Source organism: Chionomys nivalis, chromosome 5 (genome assembly GCF_950005125.1).
Source record: "Chionomys nivalis chromosome 5, mChiNiv1.1, whole genome shotgun sequence".
Lineage (NCBI taxonomy): Eukaryota > Metazoa > Chordata > Mammalia > Rodentia > Cricetidae > Chionomys > Chionomys nivalis.
In genome coordinates this window covers 17,993,733-18,014,692 of record NC_080090.1, presented here as the reverse complement: position 1 = coordinate 18,014,692, position 20,960 = coordinate 17,993,733, and the positions used below count along the sequence as shown (strand labels likewise).

The following is a 20,960-nucleotide window of genomic DNA, read 5'->3' as shown; positions in this document are numbered from 1 at the left end:
ATTCAGCTCTATACTTTTATACGTACTGGTTGGTAGTAGTCAAATACTGTCTCAATAATTAAAAAAAATATATAAGAAGTACATTTTCAGAAGTAGAATACACTAAGCTGATCTCAAAATCAATTCTCCTGCCTCTGCCTCCCATATCCTTGGATTAGACATCCACCCTATACTACCAAATCCAGAAGCATAATTACTAATTTAGTAGTAAATTTACCTTGCAATTGTTTTTCAACTCTTTTCAGCTCTTGTAAAATAGAAGAAATCTCCTGCAGGGAAAGCAATACTCCAAATTAGCTTACTAAGACATTCTTGGACTACAAGTCATGCACCTCATTATTTCTATAGTACTGTATTAGTAGCCATATCAAAGGACACCCAGCAAACAAGATCCAAATTAGATTCTTTAATAATGAAATTGAGTAATTTTTTTCAATAAGACGTTCAAGGCAATTTACTACTATACAAAGGAAGGTTTTGAAACATCTTGTCTGGTCGACTTTGTAATATCTTAACAATGTGCCTGTGAGTTTTCTTTGGAAAAATATATAAAGTGAAACATCAACATATAACAACCTGATAAATCCATGCTTTAAAACAGACAAATACTGTATTAAATAAATGGAAACAATATGTCAACTTAAAATTTAAAGCTACTTCTTTATAATGTATAATTATCATGTAAACAAGATATATCAGTGAGAACTACAGAAGATCCTCCCATGCTTTCTACAACCTTCAAACAACTGATGTTTTAAACACTATTTGGCTGAAATTAACTCAATCTATGCATTCATAGTCTTTGAGTATGTGAATAAATATTCAAAACCATTTCTTTCCCTACAAAGGAAGCCATGCTACTGAAATATCTTAATTTTGAAAACCCATCATACCATGCTTGACGTCTTCACAATAGGGACTTCACCTTCAGCTCTTAACTTGCTCTCGATGTCATCCCAGTTCCGATCCTTGTCTTTAAATAATATCCTACAGGTCAAAACACACAAGCATTTTAACCTTTCATGGTCTTGGTGATAATACAAACAACAAGATATTTCAAAACTACATAAAGAAAAAAATAAAACAATTGAATTCAGAATTAATAGTTAAAACTATCAATTCATGCCTGTGAAAAACTAAAAACATAACTAACTGGATACTAATACATGCCTAAAACTAATATTTGTCTTATTTTTAACTGAAAATTGAAATAAAGTGTTATTATTATTTGTAACTAATGATATACCCACCACTTAAGAAATATTTAACTTTACTGTGATAGAAATGTAAAGAAAAAGTAAAACAAAATTAACAAAATATGTTAACATACAGAAGAACCATCAACCTTGTTGATGGATCAAAGAATGAACATCTTAAAAAATGGAAAAGTACTTACTATAGTGCTATTCAAACTCTTAATTCATGCTAGCGTACTTGCACAAAACTTAGGAGTTAAGTCAGTGTGAAGTTTTATACATTTCTAACAAAAAGAATAAAATAACTGTTTTGTATGAGAAACTCAAACTTCTTAATTTTTAGAGTACTACAATTTTTTTGTCAACCAATACATTAAAATCTCAGACACAAATCGGCACTTTTAGAAATATTTCAACACCTTTCTGTTTAAGTTCTCCAATAAATCTGGTCTAGAAATATACTTTAAATCCTGTACATTAACAGTCTTTTTGTTTAAAGATTTATTTCATTATTATGTATACAGTGTTCTGCCTGCATGTATGCCTACATGACAGAAGAGGGCACCAGATCTCAGTATAGGTGGTTGTGAGATACCACATGGTCGCTGGGAATTGAACTCAGGACCTATGGAACAGCAGCCAGTGCTCTTAACCTCTGAGCTATCTCTCCAACCCTCACTTTAACATTAATGGTATTTCTTCAAATGTTATTTGAAAGCACACATTAATCAAAATCAAGATCTGAATATCTGTCATTTTTCATAATCAGGTTAAAAATGGTGGAGAGTCTGCAGAAGAAAATTCTTCTGAGCTAAGAAATTTTTCAAATAGAAAGGACTAAATCTCAATGCCAGGCACCCAAGAGCTTCATTTAATGATGGTAACACCAAGGACTAAAAAAATGTACAGTTCCTTTTTAAGTAGTCTTTTTAGCAACAAGATTTACGGAAAGTAAGAAAATAATGAGGGAGGCTGTCAGACTTAAAGTGGGCTGGACAAAGTAGTGTGTGCTTAGTAGTGAGGTGATAAAAATTCAGGGACTTTCCCCATAAAATAATTAATGAGTGCAACCCACATGGCTTCTAAAACTCCTAAAAGTTTCCTTGATGGTGAAAAAAACATAGGGCGGCAGTTACTTAAGGCTCCCGATTCACTGAAAACAATGTCCTATTGGAAGAATAAGACCTTATTTTTAAAAACATAAGATGTCAAACTTATAACTTCGGCTTTAGGAAACTAACTCTAATTACATATGTGGATGTTAAGGAAGCAGAAAACCACATCAGCACATTATTTTAGACAAAGCTTACTGGTCAAAACCTTTTCATTTAAAATGGTCATTTAACAATGGTCATCAGATTATAATTAAATTCAAAACAGTAGTTGGGCTAAGCTCCACTATGAAAACACAATAAATTTTAAAGCTTATTTCATTCAAAATTAGTAAAATAAAAAAATCTTTCCAATGAAGTTACTGGCATTGGGAGAAAAAAATGTCTTACTAAGTCCTTGATACAAGTAGTCTGGGCCACCCGAGTAGTTTATCACTCTGATGGCCAATTGTCACAGAGTTAGGGGACTGTAAGGTTGCAAGAATGCTGGATAGTAGGAACATTCAAACAATTTAAGTATACATATGCTTAGATTTTCACTGGGCATCTTGAGTCTGCTTCTAAGCTGTGGTCATTCCCCAAACCACCATGGCAATCCCCTAGAGTGTACCTCTCTGTAGGCACAAACTGACCTGAGGGTATCACAGGTGGATGGGGTGACCTGTTAGCAGAGCTCTTGCTCATGAAAGAAAATGGGATCAACAAACAGGTCTGATATGATCATAGCGAAATAAACTTCATGTAAGACAGGCTCAGAATGATAACTACATCATTACCAAGTATGAGTAAAATACAAATGAGAGATTAATAGATAAGATCAGATGTATGCAGGGTTTTATAAGTAACATTCAATTAATTTCTCTAAAATCAACAGCGAACCTTAACTTTTAAAATTCAACTCACTTTAAATTTAATTCGCCGAAATTAGAACAATTTATAATTTTCATCACCTTTATCCAATTAGTAATTTCAATAATAAAAAGGGGCAGACTTAGTTTAGAGGGACCAGAAACTGCGAACAGTGAAGCACAGGTACCACTCAAGAAAGCAAGGAAATGAAGACAAGTCTTCTGAGTGCGCAGAAGTTAAGCCCAGGCTGACTCACTATAAGCAAACAAACTGGCATATGTGTCTTTGTTCTGGTGAAGTCTAATATATCTGTGCTCTCCACAACTAATGAATATGGAATTATTATTCTGTTGGAAATTAAGTTTATTTAAATATCAGGGGTATATGAGAATTAACAAAGAAATTTTCTTTAAAAAACAATGCATACTATATGAAAGTAGCCATTAAAATAATTTTCAAAACCCTGTTTATAGTTACTCATTAAGAAGAGTCAAATATTCAATCCCTTAAGGCATTATGCCTCTTATTCTGATCAAACACTAAGGATCTATCAATATGTTTAACTGATACTTTTGAAAAACTAAGATATTAGGCTAAAAATAAAGGCTCAAGATGCAAAGAGCAAGTAATCATGTTTCCATCTGTTTGTGACTTTTGAGAGCTGAACTTAAAGGGGAAAATATATATACATGTGATATTTTATGTATAATATAAATATATCTTGACTATTTGTATTTTTAAATCATGCTCATATATTGTTAAAAACTACTAAAAATAAAGAGGAAAATGGACAGTGCAGATCACACATTTCATTTCATTTATTTATTTAATTCATTTATTTCATCTCGGTCACAGTCCTGGGTCCCACCTCCCTAATCCCCTCTTCTTCTGTCTCCATTGAGGAAAGGGCAGGTCTCGCATGAGTATCAATAAAACATGGCATATCAAGTTGCAGTAAGACTAATAAGAATAATAAGAACTACACTACTTATTTTAATGAGAATTCTTTTACTACATTTATTTGTTTGTTTACTTATTTAAGTTCAGAGCTAGATCAAATTTAAAGCCTCACAAATGGCAGACAAGCACCCTACCATTCAACCATCATAGGCTCTGGACTCTATCACCAGCTCCAGTTCCTTTTTTTTCTTTTTTGAGACAAGGTTTTTCTTTCCAGGCTGTCCTGGAACTAGCTCTGTAGACCAGGCTGGCCTCGAACTCACAGAAATTCATTTGCCTCTGCCTCCTGAGTGCTGGGATTAAATGTGTGTGCTGCTACTGACCAACTCAGTTACTTTTTTTTTTTTTTTAAAATTAAGAATGTGGACCTAGACAGCAAAGTACTGAGCTGAGCTCCCAAAGTCCAGTAGAAGAGAGATTATATGAGCAAAGGGATCAAGACCATGATGGGGATACCCACTGAAACAGTTTATCTGAGCTAATAGGTGCTCACTGACTCCGGACTGACAGCAGGAAAAACAGCACAGGACCAAACTAGCCTCTGAATGTGGGACACAGTGGTATGGCTGGAGCAGTCTGTGGGGCCACCGGCAGTGGGATGAGGATTTATCCCTCCTGCTTGAACTGGCTTTTTGGAGCTCATTCTCTTTGGAGGAAAACCTTGCTCAGCCTAGAGGGCCTTGATTCTGCTCAAAATGAGGTGCTAGACTTTGTTGACTCCCCATGGGAAGCCTCATCCTGAGGAGTGGACAGGGGTGGGGTAGGTTTCTGGAAGGTGGAGAGAGTGGGAGGAGGGGACGGAGTGGGAACTGGGATTGGTATGTACAATGAGAAAAGACTGTTTTTTAAAAAATAAAGAATGTGAACCTCAACCTGAGCAGTGTACATAGACTGAATCATTAAGGTTGCTGCGCCACACATTTCCTGAGTCTTAAGAGCTGACTGCCCCTTTCCCCTGCAGAAGACACTAGAGTCCAGTCTGAGCAAGAGAAATCTCAAGAGTTTGTCAATTTAAAAATATTTACTAATATTTTGTGAAGGAGGAAAATGGCTTTGGTTACTAATAACTCAAAGTGTTAATTCTCAATTATAAATGGGTTCATGACCAGGGACATTGGTTTAGCCGAGATTACTCCTTACAGCTGAAAAGTAACTGGCAGCAAAAGCAGTAAGAATCCACATCGGTGATGTCACTAGTCCTCACAGCTGTTGCAACAGCTGGAATAGAAAATGGAACAGGAAGCAAAGCAGTGATTAGAGAAACAAAGTACCTAATTTTCCCAGCTGTTTTATCAATAGATTGTCTTATCTTCCTAGAGAACTGAAAGACAGATGACAGCAGCAGATTATCTCCCATGACCTGAAACAGAAAAAAAGCATATTAATATGTATTTACTGAATAACTTAAGAACACTAGCTGCAACTTATTATACTAATAGTATCTATGGCAATTTTAATTTAAAAGAAATGATGTAATCAAAGTAATTAAATTGAGAAAACAGAAGAAACACTAACAGAGTTGCTTTGTTAAATAACTTGTCAAAGTTCTCTATTATTTTGGTCATCCCATTTCAAAAATAACCTGTTTTATCCTCTTTAATCACTAACACAATCTTGCCTCTCATATTTACAATTCACATTATCATAAAAGGAAAAAATGTAAGCAAAGTACTATATTATTTACTTATTCTTCAGAGATTATTGAGGGAGAAAAATTTTAAAGAATTTACTCAAAGTAGTAAATTTTCATGATGGGGGTTGATATTGCTGCAGTTGTGAACCAGGGGTAAAAGTAGAGGTCAGCAAATTTATTTCAATGCCACAGAGAGATTTTAGGTTCTGAGGGTCACATGATCTCTGGTACAACTTAGTTCTCCTGCTGCAGAGAAGACAGCCACAGACAGCATGAGGCCAAGGAGCACAGAGCATTAAGATAGGTGGCAAGCTGAGTTAGGCCTAAATCACAAAAGACAAAGCTAGTGTACAAGAGTAGAAGGAGGACTCAATTTGATTCTAGATGTGGCTTCCAAAATAGCCCTATACTGCAGATTCTCTAAATAGAACTCAGAAAGATAAAGCATGACTTTGGATAACAAAATGCTTTAGAAAAACAACAGAACAAGGCATAACAATGTAACAGAGGGGATGCTACTACATACTGTGTAAGAAAGGAGGCAAAGAAATCACTCTAGGTTTTGTGATGTAGCACTGTAAGAACTGTGAAGTAGTTCATGAGTGGGACAGGAATAGGAAGTCTCATATTTATTTATTTAATTTAATTTTGTTTTTTTGAGACAGGGTTTCTCTGTAGCTCTGGCTGTCCTGGAACTAGCTCTTGTAGACCAGGCTGGCCTCGAACTCACAGAGATCTGCCTGCCTCTGCCTCCCAAGTGCTGGAATTAAAGGCATGAGCCACCACCGCCCGGCTCAATTTATTTTTTAAAGATTTAATAATTTTTATAAATAGTGGCTTTTAGATTAACTTAGAATTAATCTCAACTCTTATAAACATTATTAGTTTAGCTTGGACAACTCACCCTCTTTAATAATGTATTAACGAACTTGATACCCCTAAAGTAACAGGGACCTAATGACAAGTAGGGATGTCTCTTCACTATACGTTAAAAGTTGGCAGTTCGCTTACTTCATCTCTACTCCAGGTTCTCCGTCTTGTAATTGTTAAGTGATCAGGAGGCTCTGCTGGTTGAGATCTTGAATCACCAGATCGACCATTGTTTCCTTCTGGTGTTTTAGAATGAACTAATGGAGGTATCTTTCGGAAGTTGAGGCTTTCATCAAAAACACGGTCAACCAACTAGTAGGACAAAAGCAAACCCTTATGAGAAAAGAGCAGTAGCAAGTGTAGAAATACTGGCATTATACTTTTTTATATTAGAGAGAAGTTACTTATTTTCATGAGTAACAGAAACATGGTATCTTCAATAAACCAATTACTTTTTAAATAAGCACACCAAACAGGTTTCTTCCCTGAAGTAGACGTTCATCTATACTGATCTTATTTTCAGAATCGAAAACATTGAACTATGCTAAATTCAACCTTTTCATGATTAATATGTTCTCCAAATAAAGAACAGATGCTAAAAGAAAGCACCTTGAGCCACATGTCGGTGGACAATGAGTTCACTCCACTCACATTGCCTTACAAGGATAAAACAATGTTTCTTTTTCTTACTTTTCTATTATTTTTCCTCCCCAAATCCAGGTGCCAAATTTCTTCACAAGATACATAAATGGCAAATTCCAATTAATTTTACAAAAGGAAACAAAAATTAATTCACGTAAGTATTTTGGCCTTAGGCAAACTTTCAACAGTGACAGAGAACATACATCTTCCTACAGTAAAAATGGTCCTGCCACCTACAGTGCAGACTATGGACATGCAACACCAAGTAACGGGTTTACCGACGAGAACAACTAGTGTAACATTCTGAAATAAAAAAAGGGGGAATGGAGATATATCCCATGAAATATCTCAGTGTTTCCACAGGGTCTAAGTGAATGAATAACCATGTTAGATAAAACTGAGTTAGAAAGCTGAGAAAATAATATTATTTAAATGTACCAGAGATGTGTATGTCTTGCCACCATGAAGATCCTCGTTTTTTTTTTTTGTTTTTTGTTTTTTAAACCAACCAAGATGATTTTATATACATTTACAATTGATCAGTGTGGTAACAAAACTCTACACAGATTCATGAAATATCATTTATTAAATTAGAAAACATACAAACAAAAAATAAATAAAAAGTGACCACTAAGGAGCTTTATAAGAAAAAATGTGACAAAAAGCAACTGAAGTAAAGATTATCAGCGCAGTTTACCAGAAGAAAATGTCCAAAAGGCTAGGCATTTTTGGTTACTATTTAGAACATTTAATAAGATAAAGAAGTGGAGTTATCGGTATGTGGGGCTGGCAGCATTGTTGTATAAAGTAGCAGATAGCAAATGTTCTTGGCTTTGCAACCGTACCAGTCTGTCTGAGAACTCAGTTTTGCACTGCAACACAGAAACAGCCATAAACAACAGTTAGGCAAGCGAGAATGGCTATACTGTAATAAAACTTAATTTATGGGTTCTGAAATGTGAATTTAAAATGATTTTCATGTTATCAATTACTATTCTTTTCATATTTTCAACCATTTAAAAATAAAAAATCTATTTCTAGTTTTTAGTTCATATAAAGACAAATTCATTCCTTTAAAGGCTAACCTTTGACTTATACTTTGGGTCAAAATAAAAATAGTCAATATGACTAGACAGTATAGTTAACTTTCCTTATCTGGGGAGTCAACTAAGCATTAAAGATATTTTTTTTAATGCTGTGTGTTTACTAGAGATATATGGACCTCTTTCTTCTCACTATTCTCTAAATAGTACATACTACAGTAAGTTTTGTGAATCCGAACTACTTTCATACTATAGTACGTTTTGTAAATAATCCAAAGACGAGCGTAAAGAGGAAGGATGCTTATAGCCTACATGTAAACGCTGTACCATTTTATCTAAAAGACTGGGATACCCAAGCTTTGAGCCTTGAAGTTAATCTCCATAGATACAGAGGGAAAAGAGACCACTGTATCATCAATTTAAGTTAAAGGTCTTTATGAAACAATGTTATACAAGTGGGGTCTCCTGGAGCTGTACTTACTGGTGAGGCCATGGTTTGGGGTGACCAACAGTCTACAAATTCTTATATTCCAGAGTTTGTAAGAATATCTGGAGTATATACGTTTATGTGAGAGAAACAGTGTTTTGATATTATATATTTCAGTTTTTAAAACCAATACTGTGTATATTTGCCAACAGAATTACTATTTTTAAAAGTTGGACAATTTTTTTCTTTCTTTGCTATTAACTAGCAATGATCATTTCTTTTAATTGGAGTATTTTCATGCCAAACTTCATTGGAACCTTTTATAGTCATTTGTTGAACTTCAGTTTGCTTTCCAAATAACATTTACATTCACATTTCAAGTAATGTTATAGATCAGGAATCAACAGGCAAAGTGCTTAAAGCTAAATAATTTTCCATTTTATGTTAATAGTAGACCAAATATTAGCCTTTTAGTCTTTAGTAAATTGTTACAAAAAATAAATTTGTTAAAGTAAAGTTAGAAAACGCAGAGCTGCATGCAGACAGGGAGGGTGGACATAATTAAAATAAACTAAGCAAAAAGCTAAAAGCAAAAGAAATTAAGAAAAGAAAGAACCTTATGCATTTCTCCATGAAGATCTCCTACCTCTTCTCTAGTGTCTATGGCAGAGCCAGGGGTGGTGGCAGCAGTGCTTACTGTGGTACTAGGGGCAGTGCCTGAGGAAGTCACTGAATCTATTTCTCCTGCTACATCGTTGATCTCCCGAGCAATGAGAGCAAGATCTTGGCTGATCCTGGAAATAATTTTAAAAAAGAAATTTAATTCCCTTTAAATAATAGCTTTAGTGACAATCAGCTTTGACAGTCATGTGACTTGTATATCTAATTACAGATTTATATGCCAAATTAAGATTCTTTGGAAATGTTCTTTACTATTTTGACACACGCGCGCGCGCACACACACACACACACCTTTAGCTTCAAATATTAACATTAATGAATGCAGTTCCAAATAATCTATCTTGAAAATGCATTTTGAATACCTAAAATATATAGTTAATGTTAGTGATTGGCATTAACATGACACAGAAAACTTAAATTTGAAAATGACAGAATTGAGGAAGTATCTAAACACGAATAACAAGAAACAAGGACATTATTTTCACTAACCTAACCGATGCAACAGACTACAGTAGAGTTGACAAGGCTAGGGATTTTTGTCACCAACAGAAATCACATTGTTGTCATTTACAGATATCTCAAAACATCGTTTATATGATTACTTTTTCAAATTTATACAGCCATTAAAACCCCGAACTAATGACATTTACAAATATGTTAATAAAGAACCATCAGTCACTATATTGTTGAATATTTTGATAACTGTATTTCTACTAAACTGATAATTATTAAAATTCTTTGTATGCAATTGGAATCATGCAATTGGAAATGCTAAGATAGCTTCCTAAGCTTCACCTAAGAGGACTATGGCACTGAGAAGCAAGAGCTCTGAAGCACTGTTTTACACTATGATAGCATTTTCTACTCTGTATCATGTTATCTGAGGACCATAATATTCTTCTGAAGTAGGATTTAGGTGAAACTGTTCATAAACACATTACTAGAAAAGTTTGGTGACTTGCTTATGACTGTGCAACTTGGAAGGACCAGATCTTAGTTCATCACTCAAGTCTATGAAGCTCTGTGTTCACTCACATGGGCTCAGGAAAGTGATGTTTGTTGAGACACAGTACTCGGCTAGTCTGAAGACTGAAATATTCAGCATTCATCCTGACTCTGCCTCCTGAGTACAGGGATGACATGCATTCACAACATCTGGCTCACCAGCATGCCAGGCAAGCACTCTCCCAGTTACCCTCCAGCTCAGTTGTCAATAGCAGTGACAATTAAAAGTGGAAAGAGTTATCTCCTAGCATTTAAAGAAATTCTTTGAACAAGAGATATAACAGAAGTCTGTTATTGATATTTCACACATCTTAAAAAAGATTTAGTTCTTAGAATTTTTCCACATTATGTATTTGTTGGATATAAAACTCAATTTGGTTTGTTCCAGAGAAGGTTCTAGAATGATAGAATATATTTAAAAACACACATGAAAGCTTAGATAACTTTCAAAGTACAAAGAAACATTTTAAAAAGTTATACAAAATATGAGTTTAATTTTTTTCTTAAAAAAGTCCTTTTAGATTTATATGTCTGGATATTTGCTTGTATGCCTATGTACATGTACACACACATGTGTAAGTATATATATATACCATATACATTCTGATGCCCAGGGAGGTCAGAGGAGGGCCTTGATGGAAGGTTGTAAGCCACCATCTGGGTGTAAGAAACCAAATCTGGGTCCTCTGGGAAAACAACAATCACTTTTAACCTCTGAGCCATTTCGTTATCCCCAAAATGTGGGTTTAAAAGATAGTCAAGGAGTACAGTAATTGTGTAAAAATTTAACCAACTTTAAAAAGAAGCTGTGTTGAAGTTTATGGGCTGACAGATATGTAAGATGATATTTTCATATCACCATATATATATCTTATAGACATATAGATATATTCCTTGTAAGAAACTGCAGCTTTGCTTTTTTTTATGCCAATGCAAAAAAAGTAGGAAAAACACCAACAAGTATGTACTGATCACTTGTTATTTGCTAGATACCACCCCTTGCTCTTCTGGAGCTTAGAATAATGGAACTTAAGAAACTCACAAATGTCTTCTAAGTGAGGTACTTATCATCTTATTTTACAGATGATAGAAGCTTAGAGTCAATGTGAGCTTTGTAGGCTAAGGACACAGGAGTAAGAATACCACTAGACCTTTGCATTACAGCACACTAATATGCAATTTTTCAAACTTAACTGAGAATAAGCTGGGGTTATGTTATGTAAGATAGATTTACTATCCCTAAACTGAAATTACTGAATCTAAAATGCTTCAAAACACAATGCTTTTAAGCATCAACATAACAGCAAAAATAGATTATTGTATATCTGATCTTATGTCATAAGCTTCAGTCAAACTCAGGTACATTAAAAAAATACTTGTTCAAAATTATCTTCAGGCTATGTGTATAAAGTATATATGAAATAAATTGTGTCAAGAACTGTGTTCCCAAAAAAAAAAAAAAAAAAAGAACTGTGTTCCCTTCCCAAGATACCTCACCATTTTTATGAAATAAAAACTCTAAACCCAAACCACAAACACTTCTAGTTTTAAGTACTTTGGACAAGAATGACCAATCTGGGTTATAAATTCTTTCCTGAAATAAATGAGCTAGGCTAAGAAGCAGAGTAATAAAGGCTTGATAAGCATCAGTTTACGTTTTTAAGAAAGTATTTTGCTTTGCAGATACTCATACAATGAAACATGACAATCATTTAAAATGGCAATAAAAGGGAAATACTTTATTCTCATGTATTAGATGGAAAATACTTTGTAAAAATAAGAGATTCTCACATATGTACACAATGTAATGCGAAGCAACAACAGGAGCAACCTCTTTCATTTGCTGGCATCTTCTGTGCATGCCTGCTATATCTTGGGAAGGTAATTCCTGTCTTAAAGTTGCTTCACAGCCTATTACTAGAAATTTAAGTAACTGGTCAGGTGTGGGGGCACGTATCTTTAATATAAACACTTGAGAAGGGAAAGCAAGAAAATCAGGAACTCAAGGTCATCCTCAGCTTATGCTTGAGGCCAGCCTGAACTACATGCGATCTTGTCGCACACACAAAGACACAAGCAAGCCCTCAGCATTTACTACAAGAATCATAAGCAAATTTGAGAGGAAAATAAAAGTGGTAGAAAAGTGTTATGGAAATATTCCAAACAGAAGTGAGGCACCTGCTCAATCTAGATAATGTTTCTCAATTGCATCTCTTGGATTACAGTCACGTGTTTCTTTACATATAGTGCTGTGTTCTGCTTTTAAACTCTCAGCCTAAAATCCCTGCTCCTCCTCTCATTCTCCATCCCTTTCAAATCTGCTACAAGAAATCCCAAAGCAGTAAAATCATTTTATTTGGGGCTGTATAAAATATTTCCTTAGCAAGTATCAAAATTTTAAAGTTGCCAATTTTAAAACATAATATACAATTCCACATGTTATTCCATTTTCTTTATTACAAAATTTTAAGAGAAAAAGTCCCAAAGATCAAAAGTATAAACCAAGTATAAAGACCAAGAATACCACTAGTACTTCTATACCAAGTGACAAAGCTGCCCTTACATTTCATGTATTTTGTAGAAGGAATTATCTGTTAAAAAGTAAAGCAAACTGAAAAATATACTTTGGGTCAGAAAGTTTATGATTTTTATGTATGCGCTTAGTTCCTTATTTGATACATTGGAGGTTTCTTTTCTTTTGAGTGTATCTTGTAAAATACATCATTACAGACTTACAGGTTATACTGGAAGCTTAAGAAAATACTTAAAGAATTATTTTTAGTATTAAGAAACCACAGACAACTTATAAAGTATTTTTTATTATGAGAATAATATAAAATTATAAAATTATTTGAGTTTTGACTAAAGATATAAACCTTCTTTGGTTGGGATTCTTGGTTATAATAGTCTAGCAAAATATTTTGTAAACCATTAAAAACAATGTTGGCCTTAAACTCCAACTGTAAGTGGATTCCCATAATGTTTATGGAATAAGGAGAAAACTGATGTCCTAATGAAAATCAACTACTACTATTTTCTGTTGTAACATTTTTTAGTAACCTACTACCAATGTCAAACACTAATCCTAGACTGGTATTATGCCCACCAAAGATTTGTACAGATTTCACCGTAAAAAGATATGAATCCAGGTGCGATTCTATAGTCCATTTCTGGACCATCTGGTTACTCTTCGGCTCTATAATTTAGGTTACCACCTAGAGCCACAAGTATTCAGTCCTTTCACAATCTCTTGTGATACCATTTAGTACCATGGCTTTTCATTATTTTGTGAATGACTTCTACAATTATGACCCTAGCCCCAACTGGTGTCTCATGCCTCAGCACTAAAATATGACTATGTTATCCTCATGGGAACACTTAAAATCTTGAATTAATATACAGAACACCTATAAATAACTCAACTATATATAAATATGATGCAAAATATTATTCTAGAGGTGTATATAAAAAGAACATAATATCTATAAATCACAGAGCTGAGACAAAATATTATATTGGCTTTATTTTTAAATGTTTTAATGTAATATCTATAATGAACTGTCTGTTTTCTCTTAATACACTGTTTACTAGAATTTCAAAGTGTAATTAAATGATACGCTGCATATGTAATAATGAATTTAAAACACAATACTACTGCTAGGTTCCTTGTGATCCAAATGTTAAAAGTACTTGGTCATTTGCAAAGGTAAAACTATAGCTTTGTTTACCTTAGTATTTTTTTATTAATTTATTTATTTATTAAAGATTTCTGTCCATTCCCCGCCACTGCCTCCCATATCCCTCCCCCTCCCCCAATCAACTCCCCCTCTCTCATCAGCCCTAAGAGCAGTCAGGGTTGCCTGCCCTGTGGGGAGTCCAAGGACCTCCCACCTCCTTCCAGGTCTATTAAGGTGAACATCCATACAGCCTAGGCTCCCACAAAGCCAGTATCTGCAGTAGGATCAAAACCCAGTGCCATTGTTCTTGAGTTCTCAGCAGTCCTCATTGTCCGCTATGTTCAGTGAATTCGGTATTATCCCATGCTTTTTCAGACCCAGTTCAGCTGGCCTTGGTGAGTTCCCGAAAGAACATCCCCATTGTCTCAGTATGTGGGTGCACCCCTCATGGCCCTGAGTTCCTTGCTCGTGCTCTCTCTCCTTTTGCTCCTGATTTGGACCTTGGGGTTGTAGTCTGATGCTCCAATGTGGGACTCTGTCTCTGTCTCCTTTCATCGCCTGATGAAGGTTAATATCCAGGAGGATGTCTATATGTTTTTCTTTGGGTTCACCTTCTTATTTAGCTTCTCTAGGATCACGAATTATAGGCTCAATGTCCTTTATTTATGGCTAGAAACCAAATATGAGTGAGTACATCCCATGTTCCTCTTTTTGGGTCTGGTTACCTTAGTATTTATAAAGCCACCAAAATCTAACAAATTCCTACTGGAAGGAAACTTATATTGTACTTAGGTACATGGGTCAGGAATATCTGGAAGAAAATCTTCCTTTACAAACTGAAAGACCAACTATGCTGTATTTTCTTATACATTTTCTATTCTGTATTAACCTTATTTTTACTTAAATACAGGCAAACAATGATGAATTAAACAGGTCTACATTTAAAAGACGAATCTATAAGAGCATAAGCCATTTTTGCAATAAAGTTTAAAATTACATTTCTCTATTACAAGAATCTCAAGTATTCTTCAATGCTTAGCGAGTTTTCTTTAGGTGACAGTAATATTCCATAAGAAGGCAATTATTTCTCTTATTTAGTTTGATTTAAAGCCTTTGAAAATAATTTCTCACATTACTCTAACTTATCTTTATTAGAACACTATAAACATTAATTCCCACCCCCGATAGTTTTGTTCATCCTTCCTCTTCTATTTTTCATGGGAAAAAAACAGTTTTCCAGTTTATATTCTTCTAAAAACTAAAAATCCCAAAGACTAGATATTATTATCACAGTTCTACTGACAAATAGAATCCTCTTGTAGTATATACAGAGACAACAGCAATACCAAAACTCGTAACAAATAAAACCCAGAGACAGCAATGTTTGGAGCCACTATCTTCCTTCTTCCATGCTCACTCTTCTCTATTTGGATCAGTGAAAGGTATGACCCCCCAAAGTAAAAGGATTTTGGTCTTTCTAATTGATAGCAGAGAGATAGCATGCTGCTGCCCTGAAAGCATTATAGACTATTGTACACACATTGTTTGATAAAATTGCCAAGTATAAAATTTAATGTCTTAATGAAAAGGCAAAAATAATTAGCATATAACATAGTAAAAATGTTTAGGCAACATAAGCATACTACAGTAAAATTTAAAAATCTTAGATTTAAAGAAATGAAATGCTTTACTGCTGTGTTACTAATTATACATACAATGTGTTTCACTTTCTGTACATATTTAAATGTTACAATAAGCAGTCATTTAGTATTCAAAATAATCATTTTTTTTTTGAAAAAAAAATTTTCCTGCTTCTTCCCCGCCTCCCATTTCCCTCCCCCTCCTCCCGCCCCTCTCCCCCTCCCCCCACTCCTCTTCTCCTCCCTCTCCAGTCCCAAAAGCAGTCAGGGTTCCCTGCCTTGTGGCAAGTCCAAGGTCCTCCCCCCTCCATCTAGGTTTAGGAAGGTGAACATCCAAACTGTCTAGGCTCCCACAAAGCCAGAACATGAAGTAGGATCAAAACCCCGTGCCATTCTCCTTGGCTTCTCGTCAGCTCTCATTGTCCGCCATGTTCAGAGAGTCCGGTTTTATCCCATGCTTTTTCAGTCACAGACCAGCTGGCCTTGGTGAGCTCCCAACAGATTGGCCCCACTATCTCAGTGGGTGGGTGTACCCCTCATGGTCCTGACTTCCTTGTTCATGGGATCAACCTACCCCTGGACCCAGCAATACCACTCTTGGGAATATACCCAAGAGATGCCCTATCATATGACAAAAGCATTTGTTCAACTATGTTCATAGCAGCATTATTTGTAATAGCCAGAACCTGGAAGCAACCTAGATGTCCTTCAATGGAAGAATGGATGAAGAAAGTGTGGAATATATACACATTAGAGTACTACTCTGTGGTAAAAAACAACGATTTCTCGAATTTTGCATGCAAATGGATGGAAATAGAAAATACTATCCTGAGTGAGGTAACCCAGACCCAAAAAGAAGATCATGGGATGTACTCACTCATAATTGGTTTCTAGCCATGGATAGAGTCTATAATTTGTGATCCTAAAGAAGTTAAACAAGAGGGTAAACCCAAGGAAAAACATATAGTTATTCTCCCGGCTATGGAAAATAGACAAGATTGCCGGACAAAAAATTGGAATCTTGAGGGTGGGGTGGGATGGGGGTGAGGGAAGATGGGGAGAGAAAAGTGTGAAGGAGAGGATGAGGGGAACTGGGGGAATCGGGGTGATTGGGGATAAAGGAAGGTTGGATAGGGGAGCAGGGAAACTCATATCTTAGTTAAGGGAGCCATCTAAGGGTTGGCAAGAGATTTGAACTGGGAATGGCTACCAGGTGCCCAGGGCAATGTCCCCAGTTAGTTCCTTGGGGCACCTGAGGATAGGGAACCTGAAATGAACTGATGAATATCTTGCATATCACCATAGAACCTTCATCTAGCGATGGATGGAGATAGAGACACAGACCCACACTGGAGCACCGGACTGAGCTCCCAAGGTCCCAATGAGGAACAGAAGGAGGGAGAACAAGAATAATCCATGTTTTGACTAAAGGGCTGTACTAACTGCCTTTTATGACTTTATAAAAATGTAAACAAAGCAGGGCAAGGTTGCGCATACCTGTAACCCCAACATTTGCGGCCTACAACGATCCCAAATTCATGGCCAACTCAGCTTAGTTTTTATAGCAAAACTGTCTCAAAAACCAAATAGCAATAAAAAAGATAAAAAAGATTAAAGTTGATCAGTAACATTCATAGCCTAACTGAAACAGATAGATTGTTTATTTAGATTAGATTAAAAGGAAAGTACTCTGTATACTGCCTAATGTTAACTAGGTGTAGTTAAACCATCTTTCAAAAGTTATTCTTACCAGCATCTCTATTAGAATCTTAAAGTGTGAAGGGGACCAAAATAGATGGGTTCTATGAAGTGCTCTGCCCTATGTCAAGAGCATGAACATTAAATAGTTTAAAATGAAAACAAACAGAAAGTCTGATAGAGAGTAATTCTTTGGATAAAACATTTAATTCTGAGGGATTTCATTTCTTAGATAATTTGTACAAATGTAGAAGGGAACTTTTGTTATTAAACTGTAATGTTTTTATTTTTAATTTTTAATTAATTTATTTATTATGTATACAATATTCTGTCTGTGCATGTCTGCAGGCCAGAAGAGGGCACCAGACCTCTTTACAGATGGTTGTGAGCCACCATGTGGTTGCCGGAAATTGAACTGAGGACCTTTGGAAGAGCAGGCAATGTTCTTCACCACTGAGCCATCTCTCCAGACCCTATTTTTAATTTTTTTATGTGCATGTGTGTGTGTGCTTCTGAATGTTTGTCTGTGCATCACATAATGCAGGAGCTTTTTGCACTAGATCCTCAGGAACTAAAGTTATAGACAGTCACGAGTGTACGTGTGTGCTGAGAGCCAAACTGAGGTCATCTATTTAGCCCTTAACTGCTAGCCCTTAGCCAGTTCTCTCCAGCCCCCCTCAATCTGCAATGCTGATAAAGACTGAAAACCAACCTGGCTATCTCTTCTCGATGGGCAGTCCAATCTCGGATATAGTCTTCCTGTTCTTTAATTCGGTGCTTGAATGAAGAACTAGCAGGCATTGATGATCCAGTGCTCTGCATGCGAGTGGTTTTCAGGGCTGGAGAAGTACGTAGACGAGTATGTTTAGGGGAATTACGGTTTGATCCAAATTCATCTTCTGAGGTGGAAGCATAATCAGTGGGAAAGCGCCTCCATCTTGAATTTACTAAATTAGTTTAATTATTAAAAAAAGAATTATTATGTTATCATTTTAAAGATAAAATAAAAATCATGATTTCAAAATCACCACGAGAGCTCACACACAACACAATTTTCAGTAACTGACATACATATACACACCTCACCAAAAACTGTTATCGACTACTCCTTAAGATAGAAACATTGTATTTTGGGAAATTAAAAACAATGAATAATTAAAAACAATTGAAAGGCCTTTTTTTTTTTTTAAAAAAAAAAATACTGTAGTGAATAAACATTCCAATGAAAAAGTTCACTAATGATAAACAACTAAGCGAGCTCTAGTCCAAAATGCTTAACAGGGGTGTTTTTCAGTTGCAAATACTTCTTGAGTAGCGATATGGATGCTTTTTAAATGACAGCAACAACATTAACATGACAAAAATAAAATGGGAAAAGATTTCCTCATGCCACATGGACTCTGAACACGGAGATGATGAAAACCCTCTTTTCCCAACACAGAAATGTGCATAATTCCTGCTATAGAAATTATGCCTTTATGGCAGAAAAAAAAAACATTACCTCTGTCATTCAACATCCTGTTACGCTATGGTTGGAAAAAACTTCTTACATGGTAAAAAAACACAACAAATCATCTTCAATACAACTCTTTGCTGCTTCAACAATGAAAACATACGGTCAAAATAGACAATGGTGTAAAATCTACAAAGCATAAAACTACAAAAGCTACTCTCACAACCACGAACATTTAAGGCACAAGAGATCTTTCAGATAGTAACATCAAAGCCAATTACTTTCTCATTTACAGTTAGTAAAGACATTTAAAAATATTACTGTTGACACACTAAAAATCAGCAGACAAATTAATGTGGACATTTTACTAATACAAGTAATTTGTAAAGTATAAACAAGTGAAGAACAGAGAAGATAATGTCTAATTCATGGCGAATTCCGCTACGGCAGGAAATATTTATTTAATGACTAGTATATACCTACCACTTGGGTCAAGTAACCGGCTCGCAAGTGCTAAAAATAGTGTGGGATAATGAATGAAGTCCTGGATAGCTATCATTTGCATTTATAAAATTTAGAATCATGAGATACCTTTGGTATTCTAAGCGACGAAAAATTTAGCAACCGCTGCAATTCCCAACTGCCACTAATAGCACTATGTGACTTTTCTTTCTGTTCTTTCTCTTCAATCCTGAACCTGGCTTACTCCATATAACCTCAGAATTCTGAGGTAAGGGAACCTCAGAATTTCCTCATCTTCCACTAGAATTTTGTACTCCTCTTGATACCTCGTCCAAAAATTGTAATTTCCTTGAAGTCAGTTGGTTCATAGATAAAACCGACATCAATGCCAACAGAGATGGCTTAAAGCAGAGAAATCTATAAGAATAATATGTAATAAGTCAGAGCCCACTCCTCTGTGCTCATTAATACCCTATTTGCAGCTCTTGGGATGGGGTCTAGATTGATGGGTACAGGAGAATAAGCATATGTAGAGAAAGTTCATGGGTCACTGTAAAAATAAATATATAAATAGTTGTTTGGTTTTTTTCCTGAAGGGAGATGTGTAATAATTATTATTTCATTGCTAATTTCACAGGATTTCAAAATCATCATGGAAACACAAATCTGGTGTCTATGAGCATGTTTCTAGAAGGATTTAACTGAGCATGGAAGACTTACTCTAAACTCAGGGGTTGGAGCCCGGTATAGGAGAGAAAAAGAGGAGAAAGTGGATTGACAAAGAAAATAGAATATAAAAAGGTTTTCTGACTTTTACCTATTCAGATTAAATAAAAAAAAAATACTTTCATTCTTTGGAATTTTCTGTTTACATAATACATTTAATTTATATAACTAGGTTCATTTGACAGACTGATCTTAATAGATCACTAAATTGAGTATCTATACTGGGAATGTTTGAAACACCAATTTCTATAATTTGTTGGTTGGTGAAGCACTAGTTATACAAATGAAAATGAGAGTAAGTTTCAAGATCATTTTAAACTTGTAAGTCACAAGAACCTAGTTTACTTATAACATTATTAAATTTGTTTTCACATAGCAAACAGAATCATGCCTTGAAAGTATATATCATATATGTATTTATATAATCCTTTGAGAAATTAAATTATTTATGCAGTTTTTTTTTTTTTTTTTGGTTTTTCGAGACAGGGTTTCTCTGTAGTTTTGGAGCTTGCCCTGGATTGTGCAGCTTTAATTTGACAATTAATGATATTCTGTCACTGCCAAAAATTATTTTAGTTAGAAAATGTACAACATTCTTTTCTTGCTGAAGGTGTAAACATGTTTACTACAAAATACTGTTATCCATGATGCCTAGAATAAAAAAAGGTTATTAGTGGATAGCTGTGAATGTTCCTTTTTAATGTAATTAACACATTAATCCTAAAATACAATTACAGACTAGAAGAAGATCAGAAAACACATTTTATTTTCATTATATATCAGAATATTTTAAAGGGGAATTAAAGCACAAAAGTTTTGTTGTATATAAGCATTTAGCAGTAAGATCATTTGGGGACATAAAATTCTGAGAATACTTTGTATTTTA

The 20,960-nt window shown here is 35.0% G+C and overlaps 1 protein-coding gene across 9 annotated transcripts in view; it reads right to left on the bottom strand.

Annotated features, from left to right (window-relative positions):
- Positions 1 to 20,960, bottom strand: part of Cep170 (centrosomal protein 170) — a 90,409-nt gene that overhangs the window by 3,180 nt on the left and 66,269 nt on the right. For 3 of the 9 annotated variants that reach the window (XM_057769341.1, XM_057769345.1, XM_057769348.1), the window contains 6 exons: positions 18,146 to 18,380; positions 9,349 to 9,526; positions 6,762 to 6,932; positions 5,389 to 5,477; positions 894 to 987; positions 218 to 269 (listed from right to left, as the gene is read on the bottom strand). In XM_057769341.1, coding sequence (XP_057625324.1) covers positions 218 to 269; positions 894 to 987; positions 5,389 to 5,477; positions 6,762 to 6,932; positions 9,349 to 9,526; positions 18,146 to 18,380 — 819 coding nt within the window. The remainder of the gene's footprint in view (positions 1 to 217; positions 270 to 893; positions 988 to 5,388; positions 5,478 to 6,761; positions 6,933 to 9,348; positions 9,527 to 18,145; positions 18,381 to 20,960) is intronic. The other 6 variants (XM_057769343.1, XM_057769349.1, XM_057769344.1 and 3 more) reach the window with 3 other exon arrangements.